This window comes from Bos grunniens, chromosome 25 (assembly GCF_055505025.1).
Source record: "Bos grunniens cultivar Pamir isolate PY7600 chromosome 25, Bosgru_T2T1.0, whole genome shotgun sequence".
NCBI lineage: Eukaryota > Metazoa > Chordata > Mammalia > Artiodactyla > Bovidae > Bos > Bos grunniens.
In genome coordinates this window covers 24,707,037-24,724,463 of record NC_141189.1, presented here as the reverse complement: position 1 = coordinate 24,724,463, position 17,427 = coordinate 24,707,037, and the positions used below count along the sequence as shown (strand labels likewise).

Genomic DNA, 17,427 nt, shown 5'->3' with positions numbered 1-17,427 from the left:
CGATGATCTAACAGATGTTGGCAATTTGATCTCTGGTTCCTCTGCCTTTTCTAAAACCAGCTTGAACATCTGGAAGTTCACGGTTCATGTATTGTTTGTTGAAACCTGGCTTGGAGAATTTTCAGCATTTCTTTGCTAGTGTGTGAGATGAGTGCAATTGTGTGGTAGTTTGAATATTCTTTGGCATTGCCTTTCTTTGAGATTGGGATGAAAACTGACCTTTTCCAGTCCTGTGGCCACTGCTGAGTTTTCCAAATTTGCTGGCATGTTGAGTGCAGCACTTTCACAGCATCGTCTTTTAGGATTTGGAAATAGCTCAGCTGGAATTCCATCACTTCCCCTAGCTTTGTTCATAGTGATGCTTCCTAAAACCCACTTGACTTTGCATTCCAGGATGTCTGGCTCTAGGTGAGTGATCACTCCACAGTGGTTATCTGAGTCAAGAAGACCTTTTTTGTATAGTTCTTCTGTGTATTCTTGCCACTTCTTACTAACTTCTGCTTCTGTTAGATCAATATAGTTTCTGTCCTTTATTGTGCCCATCTTTGCATGAAATGTTCCCCTGGTGCCTCTAATTTTCTTGAAGAGATTTCTAGTCTTTCTCATTCTGTTTTTTTCCTCTGTTTCTTTGCTTTTTTCACTGAGGAAGGCTTTCTTGTTTCTCCTTGCTATTCTTTGGAACTCTGCATTCAAATGGATATATCTTTCCTTTTTCCCCTTTACCTTTAGCTTCTCCATATATTTAACACTTTTTAAAAATTAAGACCTAGTCACACTGAGGCACAAAATTCTTCAAATTCCCCAGCATTAAGATAGGACTTGAGGGATTCCCCAGATGTTCCAGGGACTAAGACTCTGTGCTCCTAATACAGGGAGCTTGGGTTCAATCCGTGGTTAGGGAACTAGATTCCACATGCCATAACTAAGACACAGTGCAGCCAAATAAATAAAAACAAATGAATATTTTTACAAGATGGGGCTTGACACATGTTAGGTTCTTAATAAAGAGGTGTGGAATAAGTGGGTGAATGAGTTAATGAAATGGATGGTGACAGAAGCTTTAGCTTTAGTTTAGTAGTCACCCTGTCCCATGCGCATCTTGTTCTAGCACCTCCCGGTCTCCCTTTTGACCAGTCAGTACTTCCTTGGTCCGAGACCCCATCAAGATCATTCTAAAGTGGAAGGGTGCAGTGGGAGTGGGCAGTTAGGTAAGCCAGGAACTCACTCTCTGGTCTTTTTAGTTTAGAAACCATGTACCTCACTGTGCCATCTCGTGTGCCTCCAGGGCCCACCAGCTCAGATATGGTGGAGGTAACTACATGTCCACCAAAATCCATTTTTTTCCTTATGGTCATAGAGCAGGGCCATATTTCCAGGCCTTTCAGTTGGGTGGAGCCACATAACAGAAACCAGGTCATCAATAGGATGGGAATAGAAGTGGTATTCACTACCTCCAGGTCTGGGCTACGGACTCCACTGGTGGCACTCCTCTGCCTCCCAGCACCGACTTCTGGCCAGACACAGAGGGAACAGCCAGAGAATCAGAGGTCCTAGGGGAGGACAGTGCCACAGGCTGACAGGGACTTGGGTCCTTGAAAGATTGTGTGGACCAGAAGCCCCACAGCCAACCTTGGCTACAACTGGGTTTGGTGCAAGCAAGACATAAACTTGTGATTCTGTTAAGCTACTGAAATGCAGATTTTTGTATTTCCATAGTTAGCATTCCTTTGATTGACACACAAATACCATTACCTTCGCAGCTGATGGGCTGTGATCTGTTGCCCTCAAAAAACAGCTTCAACTCTGGGGCCTTCTTGACATCAAACTCCTTCTGAAGTTCCTTCTCAACTGTGACGTCCACTTTGCCAAAGCCAATCCCATTCTTGCCTTTGCCCATGATCTCCACAGCTTTGCCCAGCTCCTCAGCTAAGCTTCTGGATTGCTTTGAGGATGGGTTATCTGAAAGAGCCAATAAGAAGACAGAGCTCACTAGAACCTCTCCTCCATCCCATCTCCCAAGGAGGAGGCTTTGTTAAGTTTAAGCCTTTATTAAGGCTTTTTTTTTTTAAAAGCTAAGGCCTGCTTAACTCCTGGGTTTTTCTCATGTTCCACTGCTAATGGGTAGATTCAGAAATGTGACAGTATATCACAGTTCATGAAACTGATCAGTTTGGGAGATATGCATCAGGTTTTTCGGGGGTTCAGCAACACTGGAAACAATACAACTTTGGGCAATTTAATTTCTCAGAGACTCCTGTGCCTCATCAATAAAGTGGGGAAATAGTGGCTGCTTTGTGAAGCTGAGTCAAAAGATTTAACAATCAATTATATAGTGCTTATTACTTTCAAAGAGGTTTATGTGGATTAACCCACTGAATCCTCCAAGTACCCCTATGGGGTATGTGTGTGTGTGTGTGTGTGTGTTAGTTGCTCTCAGTCATGTCTGACTCTTTGCAACCCCATGGACTGTAGCCCCCTCTGTCCATGTAATTCTCTAGGCAAGAATACTGGGGTGGGTTGCCATTTCCCTCTCCAGAGGATCTTCCCAACCCAGGGATCAAACCTGGGTCTCTCCCATTCCAGGCAGATTCTTTACCATCTGAGCCACCAAAGAAGCCTCTATGGAGTAGGTATGGCTATTATTATCTCACTGTGATAGAGGAGGAAACTGTTGCATAATTGAAATGACTTATTTGCCCAAAGTTTCACAGCAATAGGAGGTGTAGCTGGATGGGACTCACTCACTCTGGCTTGGGTGCTTGCTCTCTAACCTCCACTGGGCCTGTCCTTAGCATCAGGCCTGGCACTTGGTCAGTATATAATGCCTTCTTATTAATATTGTTATTATGGTTAAAATGTCTATCAGAAATCATAGTAGAGGGAGAGATTGAGAAGGAGGGAGGTGAGAGGAGAGAAAAAGAGAAGTGGGTGGGCGGGGCATGGAGAGAGAGGGAGAATGAGCACCATCTGGTGGAAGTTCCTGGAGCTAACAGGACAGGTTCTGCACCTTCATTTGCCCTGTATCTACATGTAATATGGCAGGAGACATGCTTGTGAAAAGGAGGCCAGATGTGAGAAGGATAAGGGGGTGGGGGGAGGTTATGATGACCCCCTACCCATCCAGCTCATCTCCTTGGTCCAGAGTGTTGAAGAGACCTGGCACTATTGATCAAGATTCCTTGGCCTCTCACATTGCCGGGTGGTGGGCTGGAAGTAGAAGTCAGGGGCCTTTTTCTGGAAAGAGCCCTGCGGGACTGGCATTCGATCCCAGCAGCAGTATAAGACTTCCTGGCCTAAATGGGAGGGGCTAAAAGGCAATCACATTTGTCTCCCTTCCTCCTGATAATGTTGAGAGACTGTAGGCCCCTCACTGGCTCTCAGAGCCCAGTGTCTGCAGCAGGTGGGTTGAGCCAGGGTAGGGGGTCATTGATTCCCTTTTAAGCCAGAGTGCTTTATCTTTCTCAAACTCCCTTGTCCATCTGGAGCACTTGAAACCAGTGCAAGTCATTTCCACTGCCATGGGCAAGTTCCAAGTACAAGAGAAAGGGCTTTTGTAAAGCAAAACCCAGAAAGCCAGGCCTAGGACAGTTGGCACACACCCCATTGCCAGTCAGCACACTGCTCCAGTGATGGAACCCAAATGTGAATGATCACTTTCATTAAACTCTCAATCAATGGACATGAAGTGTGACTTTTCGCCTCCCTTGTTGATCAGTGCCTCTCCACTGCCTGCTTCGTCACCAGCATTGCCTTCGATACCCCATCCCTCACCATCAGCAGGGGTTGGCCTGTTGCCAGAAGCTCTGGCCTGCAGGCCTCTCCTCTGACTTCCTCACGGATTTGGCTATGCCTGGCTCAGGGCTGCTGATTGACATAGCATTCAAATCTGAGTTTCTAAGCTTGGGACAAGAGAAACACTTGGAATGATTGTCCAAACAGTGGAGTTTTTGAGGTTCCACACATAGCCCAGTGCTTTTTGGTGTCTAACATGAAAGTGAGAGAAAGAGACTGTGACAACTGGGGCCTGAGAGTTGGATGGATGGGACCTAATAGTTACAGTAATGGGATTCATTCATTCACTTATCTGACAAATCTTTTTTAGAATCTCCCATGTGCCAGGAAGTATTTTAGGTATTGAGGACTTAACAATGAACAGACTGATAAAAATCACTGCTCTCATTGGAAAACCCAGAAAATAAAGTAAAGAATAAAGTAAAGAAACAGGCTGTATTCTATGCTAGACGCTAAGTGCTATGGAGAAAAAAGAAGCAGACATGGAAGTTGGGAGTGTGTCTGGGAATGGATTTTAAGTAGGGAGGTAAACGGAGGTCTCACTGAGAAAAGAATGGAACATTTTAATGAAGACTGAAGATGATGAGGGAACCAGCTGTGTGCTCACTCACAGGAGGGAGAGAGTTCCAGGCAAAGGAGCCATATGAGCAAAGGCCTTGAAGTAAGAACACATGCAACATGCCTGTAAAATCCCATGGACAGAAGGGCCTGGTGGGCTGCAGTCCATGGGGTCACTAGGAGTCGGATACGGCTGAGCGACTTCACTTTCACTTTTCACTTTCATGCACTGGAAAAGGAAATGGCAACCCACTCTAGTGTTCTTGCCTGGAGAATCCCAGGGACGGGGGAGCCTGGTGGGCTGACGTCAGTGGGGTTGCACAGAGTCGGACACAACTGAAGCAACTTAGTAGCAGTAGCAGCAACATGTCTGAGGGATGACAAGAAGTCCATTGGGTCTGGAGACACAGGCCTTGTAGACCACTGAATAGACTTTGGTCTTTCCTCTGAAGCTTGTGGAAATGTACTAGAGGGTTTGGAGCAGTGTTAGATGTGATGATATACATTTTTACTGGATTGTTTTGAATGTTACATGGAGATTAGACCACAGAGGAAAAAGGAGGCCAGCTGGAGGCCACTATAATAATCCAGGTAAGAAATGTTAACGGCTTGAATCAGGGGAGTGGCAATGGAGAGGGTGAGAAGTGGTCAGAGCCTCGAGGGGTCTTGAAGGAGGAATTGACAAGGTTTATTGATGGATTGGAGGTGGAATGTAAATGAAAGAAATCAAGGATGACTCTGACATTTTGACCTGAGCAACCAGAAGGATGATGATAGTGATGATGATGGTAATGATTGTGATGATGATCATAGTATTGATAACAAGATAACAGCATTTATTGAACACTTACTATGCCAAGTACTTTGCTAAGTGTTACGTGCATTATCTTGATTAGTCCTCAGAAAAAGCCTAGGAGTCATCTACTGTTGTAGACAGTCATCTACTATTACAGGTGAGGAGTGTTAGACAAGGAAATAGAAACCCAGAAGTCTCACAGCTAGTAAGCATTAGGCCAAGACTCAGCTCCAAGGCTGCTGCTAAGTCACTTCAGTCATGTCTGACTCTGTGCAACCCCATGGACTGTAGCCTACCAAGCTCCTCCATCCATGGGATTTTCCAGGCAAGAGTACTGAATTGGGGTGCCATTGCCTTCTCCATCTCCAAGGCTGGCTGACTCCAAACTCCATGCTCTAACTGACCTTGTAGGCAAGCCAGACTGAAAAAATGCTCTTTTTCCCTGGAGGGGTGAGTTTCCAATCTACCCTGCTCTGGGTGGTTCATATGAAAGCAGATAGACTGTAGAGAACCAAATCTACTTTTTATGTCCAGTCCTGTTTGCTAGTTTCTATCTTTTTAAAATTTGCAAATCAGTGTTTACCTCTGGAGCCTTGAATGCCAAACGTGTAAAGGTAAAATGAATGCATACACCCTCAGATCTTGGTGACTATGTCTTACGGGGCATGGAGTCAATTCAGCTGTACATTGGAACCTGGGCAAAGCAGTGCCCAGTGGACTGTGGATGGGCAGGGAGCCCTTTGCTGGGAGCTCCTTCAGTTTTAGCCCTCCTCAGGTTCTAACTAGGGTCCATTGTCTGGCACATACTAGATACTCAATGAATATCATTTCCTTAGGTTGTTTCATAAATCAGAGACAGTTATGGTGGCTTACAGCACCTGTGGTCCAGAAAACGAGTTTTTTTAAACATCTCTGAACCTTAGCTTCATCACCTATAGAATGGGGATAGTGATAAGTTTCCATACCTTAGAATAAGCCTACATAGTAAGCCAAGGTATGCAAAGCTCTGATACAGAAGTGCCCAATAAACATTGAGCATTATGATAATATGGGGGAAATTCATGGTCTTGCTCTGACCAGATGTTCTCTGGGGAGGAAGGATCCTATGTAGTTATCAGGATCTTCAGCAAATCTTCTTATTCCTGGGGAAAGGAAGACAAGGGTGACAAGCCATCCAAAATAAGGCTGAGGCCTATTCTGTGGCTCTCTCATGGGTTTTGGGGTTAAGCAAATGGCACCCAGGGTCCCATTAGAGTTGGCAGTGGCTCTCGACAGTGTGCCTAGTGTGTAAATGTGTTAATGGCTAGTGGACCTAGAATCAATGTTTGCCTGGGTCTTTAGTAGGTAACCCCATGGGGCTGATGGATGGGAGAGGTGTGAATGTAGGAAATGGAGATTCGCTCCCAGCACAGGGAGCTGGAGTCTGCCTTTCTTTAGATTGTGGTTCTCAATAGGGCACATTTGGCCCTATCTGGAGTCATTACTGGTTGTCACATCTGGAATGCTACTGGTATCTAGTTGGTAAAAGCAAGGGATGCTAATAAATATCCCACAGTGCACAAGACACCCTCCTCCCCATCTCACACACACACACACACACACACACACGCATGCGCGCGCACACACACACACATACATAGAGAGACTGTGCTAAGAATTAGCCAGCAGAAATGTCAACAGTGCTAAGGATGAGAAACCCCACTTAAGACCAAGTTCAAGATCAAGCATGGAAAAAGCTTATGAGTATAATACTCTCACCATTCCATAGGATGCTTTATAGTGCTCATAGGTGATAAGGACTTCAGGATGATCTCCAACTCCCAGTTCCTCAGGGTCCAGGCAACAAGTTTCTTTGACCATTGAAAAGGCCTACAAAACTCTAAAAATCTGCTCCTTACCCTTCTGATCTTATATCCCACTACTTTTCTCTTCAGCAACTCAGCTTAGCCACCCTGCCCATTCCCACCTCAGGGCCTTTGCACTTGCTGTTCCTTCTGCCTGAAATTTTCTCAGGTTGCTGTTTTACTGCCTTCAGGTCTTTGTTCAATTTCCATCTTCACAGGAAAGCCTTCTCTGGCTACCCTGTACTTAACCCACTTGCACCACTTCTTGTACTTCCTAAGGGCCCTGCTCTGTTTTTCTCCATAGTACTTCTACCCTTAAGATATGCTACATTTTTGACTTCTGCATCATTTTATCTTGAGTCTCCTCTCTCAAAGCTTCCCTTGTGGTTCAGCTGGTAAAGAATCCGCCTGCAATGTGGGAGACCTGGGTTCAATCCCTGGGTTGGAAAGATCTCCTGGAGAAGGAAAAGGCTACCCATTCCACTGTTCTGGCCTGGAGAATTCCATGAACTGTATAGTCCATGGAGTCCCAGAGTTGGACATGACTGAGCAACTTTCACTTTCATTTTCACTCACCTCTCCAGGATAAAAGATATGTAAAGCAAGGGTCTGTCTGTTTTGCTTACCACTCAGTGCCTAGAAGAGATCTAGCATATAATAAATATTCAATAAGTGTTTAATGAATGAATGTTTCAATTATCAGCACAGTTTAAGAAGAATTGAGTGTTAGACCTGGTCTGAAATCCTCATCACTTACCAGTTGTATAATTTTGGGCAAATCCTAAACCTTTCTGAGACTTTATTTGCCTCATGATATAAGACAGGAACAATGAGAACAAGCCCAGTGCCTGGAATACAGGTCTGAGTAAATGGTCTTCCTCATTTTCATCATGACGATTGTCCACGTCATCACCATCCTCATCTACTATACCATCTACATCATCTAATCTGCTCCCAAGGCAGACTCTTGCCACCTCTGCCTTACGGATGATTACTAATTAGTCAACCTAGAAACTGCTCCTTTTAAGTCTCATTTTGGCCTCCTCCACTAAATGTAGCTTTTCCTGTTCTCTTGTCTCATTTATGAAGAACACTGTGGGCCAAAGGAAAGCTCATTTATTTACCAACATCTCCAAATGACTACTGTGCTCCAGGCACAATCCTAGATGTTAGCAATCAAGAGATGAATCAGTTTTGACCCCTGTCCCCTGTGGAACTCACAAGTTTAAATGCAGTTTCAAAGCAGTGTGGCAAATGTTATAAAAAGCAGGGTGCAGAGGGCTGAGTGAGCATGCCAGAGCCTAGGTGGGAGGGAGGTGAACACAGCCTCTTGACAAGGCAACTTCATGAACTTAAACTTCATAATCCAGCTTAAGAAGTTCAGGAAGGACACTACAGGTAGAGGGAACCTCAAGTGTAAAGGCCAGGAGGCTAGTGCCAGTGTGACCTACCTGGTAGCCACACTCAGGGTGTACAGCACAGACTTCAAGTGGAATGGAAAAGTAGGCCTGGGTTAAATCAAGCCAAGGACATTGTAGCTATGTTAAGGAGTTTGGAAACTTTGGGATTTTCAATCAGAAAGTGATCCAAGCAGATGTGCTAATTTAGCCTCTAAGAATGATGCTGTTAGTGCAGAAATGCTTGGTGGTGTGGTGGCCTTCAATAATTGCTTCTGTTCTTCCTGTTCACATTTTTCCTTTTGAAAAGCTCCAAAGGCTTGTCTTTTAATGCAGGGTGCTAGGTCTCCATGTGGCAAAGCAGATTTGAAGATTTCATGGCTTTGTTGGATAGCTGGTCACCATAGAAAGTGAGCTTAGAGAATATAAATCACCTGTTGCAATGAGCCTGTAACTTAAGTCTCTGATATTTTCTTGTAACTGTGGCTTTCTTTTTGTTGGCAGTCTTAGAATATTCTGCTGTCTCATAATTTAGTCTTTCCCCCTTTTCAAAGAAGCTCCCCAGTGACACTCATTTTTTACTCATTTTGGCTAGAGTTAGCTTGTGAGTTTGCCAAAACTGTGACTGAGACAAGTGCACAGTGTGGAAAAGAAGCAGAGACAGAGTGGTAAATAAAACACAGGCAGGCCATGCATGGACTGAAATAAGTGCTGGATTCTAACTTAAAGCCTGCCACCAAGATGCAACTGTACAATTGAAGAAATTCACCTCTCTTGCCACTATAAAGTCCGCCCCCAGATGCAGCTTTTTGATGAGTCCGCAAGCAATTGATTTATTATGATCTCTGCCTCAGCTCCACATCAGATCATCAGACATTAGATTCTCAGAAGGAACACACCACCTAGACCCCTTGTATGTGCAATTCACAGTAAGGTTTGTGCTCCTATGAGAATCTAACGCCATCAGTGACATGACAGAAGGCAGAGCTCAGGCAGTAATGCAAATAACGAGGGGTGGCTGTAAATACAGATGAAGCTTTGCTTGCTTACCCACCACTCACCTCCTGCTGTGTGGCCCAGTTCTTACCCCTGATCTAGAAGATACTGCAGTGGTTCAGGGAGAGAATGATGAGGCCATAACTATGGCAGTGGCGGGGGGAATGGGGAGGACTGGAGATTGCAGAGGGCTTCAGGAGGTAGTTTCAATAGGACTCAGTGAGAGATTAGAGATGAGACTAGAAAGGAGTCAAGAATGATCTAGGATTTCTGACTTTGACATTATAAAGATAGCCATGCTGTCAATCAAGACAGGATGTGAGAAAAAGCAAATCAAGTAAAGATGCTGAGGTCTATTTTGGACACATGTGGCATTGAGATGTGTGAGATATCCAAGAGAAAAGATGCCTCTGAGTGTTGGTTCTTGAATCTGGAGTCCTTGGAGAAATGAGAAACTGGGGAGCAGCTAAGGATTTGATAGTTACCAGGACAGTATTTCCCTGGGACAATATTGGAAAGACCTTTTTGTAAAGAGCCATTTACTCCTGGCGGCAGGGTGGGGGGTACTTTTATAATGCTTGTCCTAAGTGATTCGTTTTTCCAAAGGTCATTTTAAAGGGTCTGCAAGCTTTTGAGAATTCATTTTTATTTAAGCTGCATATTTGAAGAAATCAAATTTTCAAATGAAATGAGTTTGAGTGTCTTTTAGATAGCATCTCTGCCAGTGTTCACCGAATTGAAATACCTGCTGGTGGGAAGACTTTCAAGTATTCAAATTGGTTGTTATCAGGTATAATTAAAGAATATAAAATCGATTAGCTCCCTTCATAGCCCCAGGTTCAGTGTCAATCCCTAAGTTATAAAACATCAACGTCCCAAAGAACCATGAACTTGCCCTTCTGCCCTGATTAAAGCAGAGTAGTTGTGGACAGAGTCTTACATTCTCACCCAGATTGGATAGGTTACCCAGGTTTGTCCACCTGCCGTGTCATTTTGGAAGCATAAATGAGTGCTGTGGTGTGTGTTGTGTCATGCAAAGTGTGTGGCTCTAAATCCTTCAATATTTCCACTGAGGGTCCAGGATTCAGGGCTTAAGGCTGCAGCAAAAAAGAGAAGACGGCTTAGATGGCTGACCTGTGCAAACCATTAACTCACAAGCCACAGCAGCCGTAGAGTTCTCAATTCTTCCCTGAGGGAAAAAACCATGAACCAAATATTCAAGGAGTGACCCAAGTCTTGATGTGAATGAGGGAGGTAGGGAACCAGCTGGAGGAGTAGTTCAGTAAGGTGGAAATTATGCCCTGCTCACAGGCTCCTATAAAGAAAATGACCCAAACTGGATCTCACCAAGTTTTGCTCCATGGGCTTGAAGCAGAATCAGGTGTGCATTCTGACACTTTGAAGGAAACAAACCATTAAGAGCCTGAACTAGATGGAGGTCAGAGGCTTGGAATTATTTTGATAGAACTTTACACAATAGGCACACTTCATGTTCAGTTCAGTTCATCAGTCGTGTCCAACTCTTTGCGACCCCATGAACTGCAGCACACCAGGACTCCCTGTCCATCACCATCTCCCAGAATTTACCCAAACTCATGTCCAATGAGTCAGTGATGCCATCCAACCATCTCATCCTCTGTCGTCCCCTTCTCCTCCTGCCTTCAATCTTTCCCAACATCAGGGTCTTTTCAAATGAGTCAGCCCTTCATATCAGGTGGCCAAAATACTGGAGTTTCAGCTTCAACATCAGTCCTTCCAATGAACACCCAGGACTGATTTCCTTTAGGATGGACTGGTTGGGTCTCCTTGCAGTCCAAGGGACTCTCGAAAGTCTTCTCCAATACCACAATTCAAAAGCATCAATTCTTCTGCACTCAGATTTCTTTGTAGTCCAACTCACACATCCATACATGACTACTGGAAAAACCATAGCCTTGACTAGATAGACCTTTGTTGACAAAGTAATGTCTCTGATTTTTAATATGTTGAACATCGACATTCTAGGAATCAGCAAACTAAAATGGACTAGAATGGGTGAATTTAACTCAGATGACCATTATATCTACTTCTGTGGGCAGGAATCCCTTAGAAGAAATGGAGTAGCCATCATGGTCAACAAGAGTCCGAAATGCAGTCCTTGGATGCAATCTCAAAAATGACAAAATGATCTCTGTTCATTTCCAAGGCAAACCACTCAATATCACAGTAAACCATTCTATGCCCCAACCAGTAATGCTGAAGAAGCTGAAAGTTGAACGGTTCTATGAAGACCTACAAGACCTTTTAGAACTAACACCCAAAAAAGATGTCCTTTTCATTATAGGGGACTGGAATGCAAAAGTAGGAACTCAAGAAACAACTGGAGTAACAGGCAAGTTTGGCCTTGGAGTACGGAATGAAACAGGGCAAAGGCTAACAGAGTTTTGCCAAGAGAACGCACTGGTCATAGCAAACACCCTCTTCCAACAACATAAGAGAAGACTCTACACATGGACATCACCAGATGGTCAACACCAAAATCAGATTGATTATATTCTTTGCAGCCAAAGGTGGAGAAGCTCTATACAGTCAGCAAAAACAAGACCAGGAGCTGACTGTGGCTCAGATTATGAGCTCCTTATTGCCAAATTCAGACTTAAATTGAAGAAAGTAGGGAAAACCACCAGACCATTCAGGTATGACCTAAATCGAATCCCTTATGGTTATAGAGTGGAAGTGAGAAATAGATTTAAGGGACTAGATCTGATAGAGTGCCTGATGAACTATGGACTGAGGTTCATGACATTGTACAGGAGACAGGGAAAAGAAATATGCTGTCTAGGTTGGTCATAATTTCCTTCCAAGGAGTAAGTGTCTTTTAATTTCATGGCTGCAATCACCATCTGCAGTGATTTTGGAGCCCCAAAAATAAAGTCAGCCACTGTTTCCCCATCTATCTGCCATGAAGTGATGGGAACTGATGCCATAATCTTAGTTTTCTGTATGTTGAGCTTTAAGCCAACTTTTTTACTCTCCTCTTTCACTTTCATCAAGAGGCTCTTTAGTTCTTCTTCACTTTCCGCCATAAGGGTGAAAGTTGGAAGGAGGCAAAATGACCCAGTTAGATTTTCTCTCCTGGGAACTACCAAGGTTAAGGGCAAGGTTAAGGTTAAGGTTGTTGTATGTTGCTATGAAGTGGCTGCACAGGTCAGCTGAGGAAGCAATGGGATCCATGGTAACTGAGCTACTGATACTATGTCACTGTCACAAAATGCCCACTGATGCAAAGACCACCTCACTGAAGTGGTGCAACTCAGAGAGAATGTATCAAATGAGAAGAGACAAGAATTGAGGAAGGAGCTGGGAGGCCTGAATTTCAGGCAGAAGACACAGACTCAAATGCTAGAGGGGTGAAGCAGGGGTGTGACTATGTGGGGCTGGCTGACTAGGAATGTGGCAAACTGACTAGTGTGCTGTTTCCTGATCACAAGGGGGAAACTGTCACTTAGCTCCAGCCAACCGTCACATTATAGGAATGTAAGCCAGGGCTTCCAGATCTCTTGGTTTTTCAGGAGCAGATGTAAATTGAATTTCAGTTATGAAATGTCCCCAAATAGGGAGACAAATAGTGGCAGTACACTGGGTGATTATGAGGAGTGTGTGAGAACATTTAGTGGGGCTATAAGGACAGTTCCCGGCACGCAGTAGGTGCCCACTATGTGAAAGTTGTTATGAACATCCCTTCCATCCGGTCTCAAAGCATAGACATGAGTCTGTGTCAGTGTCTCAGGAAAAAGGAGTCCGTTTCCTCCATCAAAATGCCTGCTGATGCAAAATCTGAAGAATAAAAGTGGGCATGCAAAATTCAGATGAAAAACCTGATGATCTAAAAATCTTCCTTGAAAAAAAAAAAAAAATCTTCCTTGAGACAGTGCCCATAACTGTGTCCCAGCAACTTACAATATTATTTAGCAACTTAACAACTTATTTTGTCTTCACAATAATCCAGTATAGCACTTCTGTTTATACCCATTTTACAGAGAAGAAAACTAAGGTTCAGAATGGTAAAGACACCTGAAGGTAAATCCTGGCTTCTTGCCTTCAGTGAAACAGAGGCTGCTGCTGCTGCTGCTGCTGCTAAGTCGCTTCAGTCGTGTCCGACCCTGTGTGACCCCATACAAATCAAGACCAAAGAGGCGACATAGTATCTTGCAAATGATTTAGTTTCCCTGGACCTCAGTACTCTCATCTGGGAATTAAGGATGATGCTATTTTTTTTTAAATTATTATTGAAATGTGTTCTCATATATTTATGCTAAGTTGCTTCCGTTGTGTCCAACGCTTTGCAGACCCCATGGACTGTAGCCTGCCAGGCTCCTCTGCCCATGGGATTTTTCAGGCAAGAATACTGGAGTGGGGTGCCATTTCCTTATCCAGGGGATCTTCCCAACCCAGGGATCGAACCCACGTCTCTTACATCTCCTACACAGGCAGGCAGGTTCTTTTCCACTAGCGCCACCTGTTTAACAATACTTAAAATTCCTCTGGCTACCAGAAGAAAGGGGGCAGGTCTCAGCCCACCCATCACCCATTGCCCAGGAGTGGGAGACACTCACGGAAGAGCACCATCAGGAAGCGCGTCTCGTTCAGCATCTGAGTCAGGCCAGCAGGTGTTAGCACCATCAAGTTTTCCTCCACAAGGATATGCAAGGGCTGGGACATGTTGATGCTCTCCTTCTTGCCATTCATCTCTGGTGAGCCCTGGACAGTGCCGACACAAGAGGCTACCAGCAGCAGAGACATACAGAGCAGCTCCATGGCTGTCCTTCAAGGGCAGGAGAAAGAACAAGAACTCTTACCAACACGGGTGGTGGGGACCCACGTCATCACTCCCTCCCCATCTCCTTTCCTAAAAGGTCAGTCCTGATGTGGAGAATATTACCTCAGCATGCCCCCACTGGCTTCCTAGCAGTGCCCAGAGCTCAGCAAAGCAAGCTGGTAAAGGAGAGGCAAACTTTGCCAGAGAGGTTAACCTTGGGGCCCATTGAAACTGCGTGGGATTAGCTCAGGGCAGCAGGGTCCCACTCGGAGCAACAGAAAGCCAAATCACGAACCAACACTCAAGCCCACTGGCTCCCCAGACAATAGGTAAGAATATTTTTAGATATGAAACTCAGTCCAGAATCCCAAGGTGAGCCTCTGGGTCTCAGAGATGACTAATCCAATCCCTATCACAGCTTCTGCTCATGCTCCCCCAACTCCTGCTTGAATACCTCTTTTGATGGGAAGCTTACTGCTGGCAGTGTAACCCATTTGATTTTTGAGCAAATTTTCTCAAATGTAAATATTTCTTTCAAAAGTAATCACCATAATGCACACATGTAAAAATTTCAAGAAACACAATAAAAAAATGTTAAGTAGAAAACAAAAATTTCTCCCATAACCCCACCTCTGAGAAAGTGACTCAGTTTGGAATGAATCTTTACCAATGTTGAAAATGCCAGTATGAATATATATTTAAATGTATATAATAAATGGAATTAGATAGGCAATACTGTTCATTGTCCAACTGTCTTACTCAATGATGTAAAATATAATCCAGATACCTTTTTGATAACAGTACATACTAGGTCTATAACATGATTTCCTTTCCTCTTTTTTTTCCCCTCATTTTTTTTTTTCTTTTCCTTTTTTTCTTTTACAATTCTTTTCTGTTCAGATGGTTTGGGTCAGCAGTTGTCTCTCCTTAAGTGCCACTCTCCCCAGTAATGTTTCCCCTAATAATCTAGAGCATAGGATCACTGTCACAGATGTTTGCATGTTGTCCTTAAGCACAGAACCATTTTCCTATGCAGCGTACAGACTACTCAAGTGTTTTGAACATGGCAAATAGCTGGTCCAGATTAAATTTATAAGGACCTCAATTTCTTTGAGTGCTGTGTTCCTAGCATTTGGTATTTATGATAGGCAAATAAACATGAATGAATGAGTGGATATTTGATACGTACCTGGTAAATATGTTTGGCACACTATCTGAGGATTTTTTAAAAGTAGATCTTCTAATGTAATTTTTTGGTCTAATACCAAAATCATTGGTATTAGATAATTGGTCACAAGTGTTAAATTTTATAAATACCTATGCTAGCTAAAGCATCTGCCTACAATGCCTACCATATGGGAGACCCGGGTTCAATCCCTGGGTCAGGAAGTTCTCCTGGAGAAGGAAATGGCAACCCACTCCAGTATTCTTGCCTGGAAAACCCCATGGATGGTGGAACCTGGTAGGCCACAGTCCATGGGGTCGCGAAGTGTCGGACATGACTGAGTGACTTCACTTTACTGTAGCTAAACATACTTGTTAAATTATGTATCAAGTGTTAAATTTATAAATACCTGTAGCTAAATATACTTGTCATGTATGGCTGTTCTATGCATTCCAAGCCATCATCTCTCCTATGACAATTCTATAAGATAGTAATATTATAATCCCTATTTAGTGAGTATAAAATGAGGCACATAAAAGTTAAATGATTTGTCCAAGGCCATACAACTAACATATGACAGAAGCAGGATTTCAAAAAAGGATATCTAGCTACAGAATCCATGTCCTTAACCAGAATGATATACTGTCTCTCTAATGCCCCCTGTAAAACTGGTGCAGTGAACAGTGTCTTGAGACAGTAACTGATGCTCCCTGACTCCAAGCACCATCTCTGGTATCCACCATCTAATCATGCTGTGTCTCAGAAGGGGAGGACTGAGGCTGGCAACAGAACAGAATCAAATTTTTGGTTTGGGGTTACAAAACAGGCCTTTAAAACTCAGGAGGGGCTTGCAAGTCAAGGTTCTAATTGCAAGAATTAAGCTTTTCAGGAAAATATAAAAGGGTTTTTGACTACTCAAAGGTTTCTGCTATAAACTCTAGGTAAGGAAGAACACGTTGACAGAAGGAACATTTATCTTCCCCAAAGGAGATAAAAGTGTGCCTTCTTATCAGGAGGGCAGGGAGGAATGGCAAGAGCTTTGATGCTTCTAGGGTCCTGAGAAAGGGTTCTGACCCTCTGTCCCTTCTCTTTTTGCTCACCACTGCAGTCCCCATCCTCAGTCACACTCTGGTCACAGTAATAAGTCAATCACCATGTATTAAGCTAGCATTTGAGCTTTACATGCATCATCTCATTAACCCTCACAGCGTGTCTGTGAGGTAGGTACAATTATAAGCCCAACTTACAAAAGTGGAGACCCACCCTAGAAGAAGGAGCAAGACTTAAGCTCAGGTATATCTAAGCCTAATGCATATGGGTCTAAACCAGGACTCGCAATCTACAGCCCTCTGCCTTTCTTGTAAATACCGTGTTAGAGGATTCACAGCTATACCCATCCCATCACTATTGCCTATGGTTGCCTTTACTACCGGAGAAGGCGATGCCACCCTACTCCAGTACTCTTGCCTGGAAAATCCCATGGACGGAGGAGCCTGGTGCACTGAAGTCCATGGGGTCGCGAAGAGTCAGACATGACTGAGCGGCTTCACTTTCACTCTTCACTTTCATGCATTGGGGAAGGAAATGGCAACCCACTCCAGGGTTCTTGCCTGGAGAATCCCGGGGACGGGGGAGCCTGGTGGGCTGCCGTCTATGGGGTCCATACAGAATCGAACACGACAGAAGTGACTTAGCAGCAGCAGCCATTACCACAACTACTCAGTTAAGTAGTTGTAATAGAGACCCTATGTGGCCAGCAAAGCCAAAAATATTTATTATCTGGCCCTCTTCAGGAAAAGTTTGCTAACCTCGGGTCTAAATCACCATACCACACTGCTCTCATGTCCATACCTCAGATTTTGTACTTGGGAAGTGGTCACAGATTCTCAGATTTGCAAAGTCCTCTATCAGAGCACAGCACCTCCCTCTGCAGAATGGGTGAGTGGCCTTTCATTCCAGAGTAGTTGTGAAGATTCGTAAAGAACTTGTGCTTGATTAGCACAATGCAGGAGATCGGTTTCTATCCCTGGGTTGAGAAAATTCCTTGGAGGAGGAAATGGCACCTCCACTCCAGTATTCTT

General features: G+C 44.0%; 1 protein-coding gene across 1 annotated transcript in view; it reads right to left on the bottom strand.

Moving 5' to 3' along the window:
• The window catches only part of PDILT (protein disulfide isomerase like, testis expressed), a 46,518-nt gene extending 30,476 nt beyond the window's left edge, over positions 1–16,042 (bottom strand). Inside the window, exons 1-2 of the mRNA XM_086375492.1 lie at positions 13,979–16,042; positions 1,753–1,959 (exon numbers count right to left, since the gene is read on the bottom strand). Coding sequence (XP_086231618.1) covers positions 1,753–1,959; positions 13,979–14,180 — 409 coding nt within the window. The 5' untranslated portion in view covers positions 14,181–16,042. The remainder of the gene's footprint in view (positions 1–1,752; positions 1,960–13,978) is intronic.
• Positions 16,043–17,427: the final 1,385 nt, after the last annotated feature.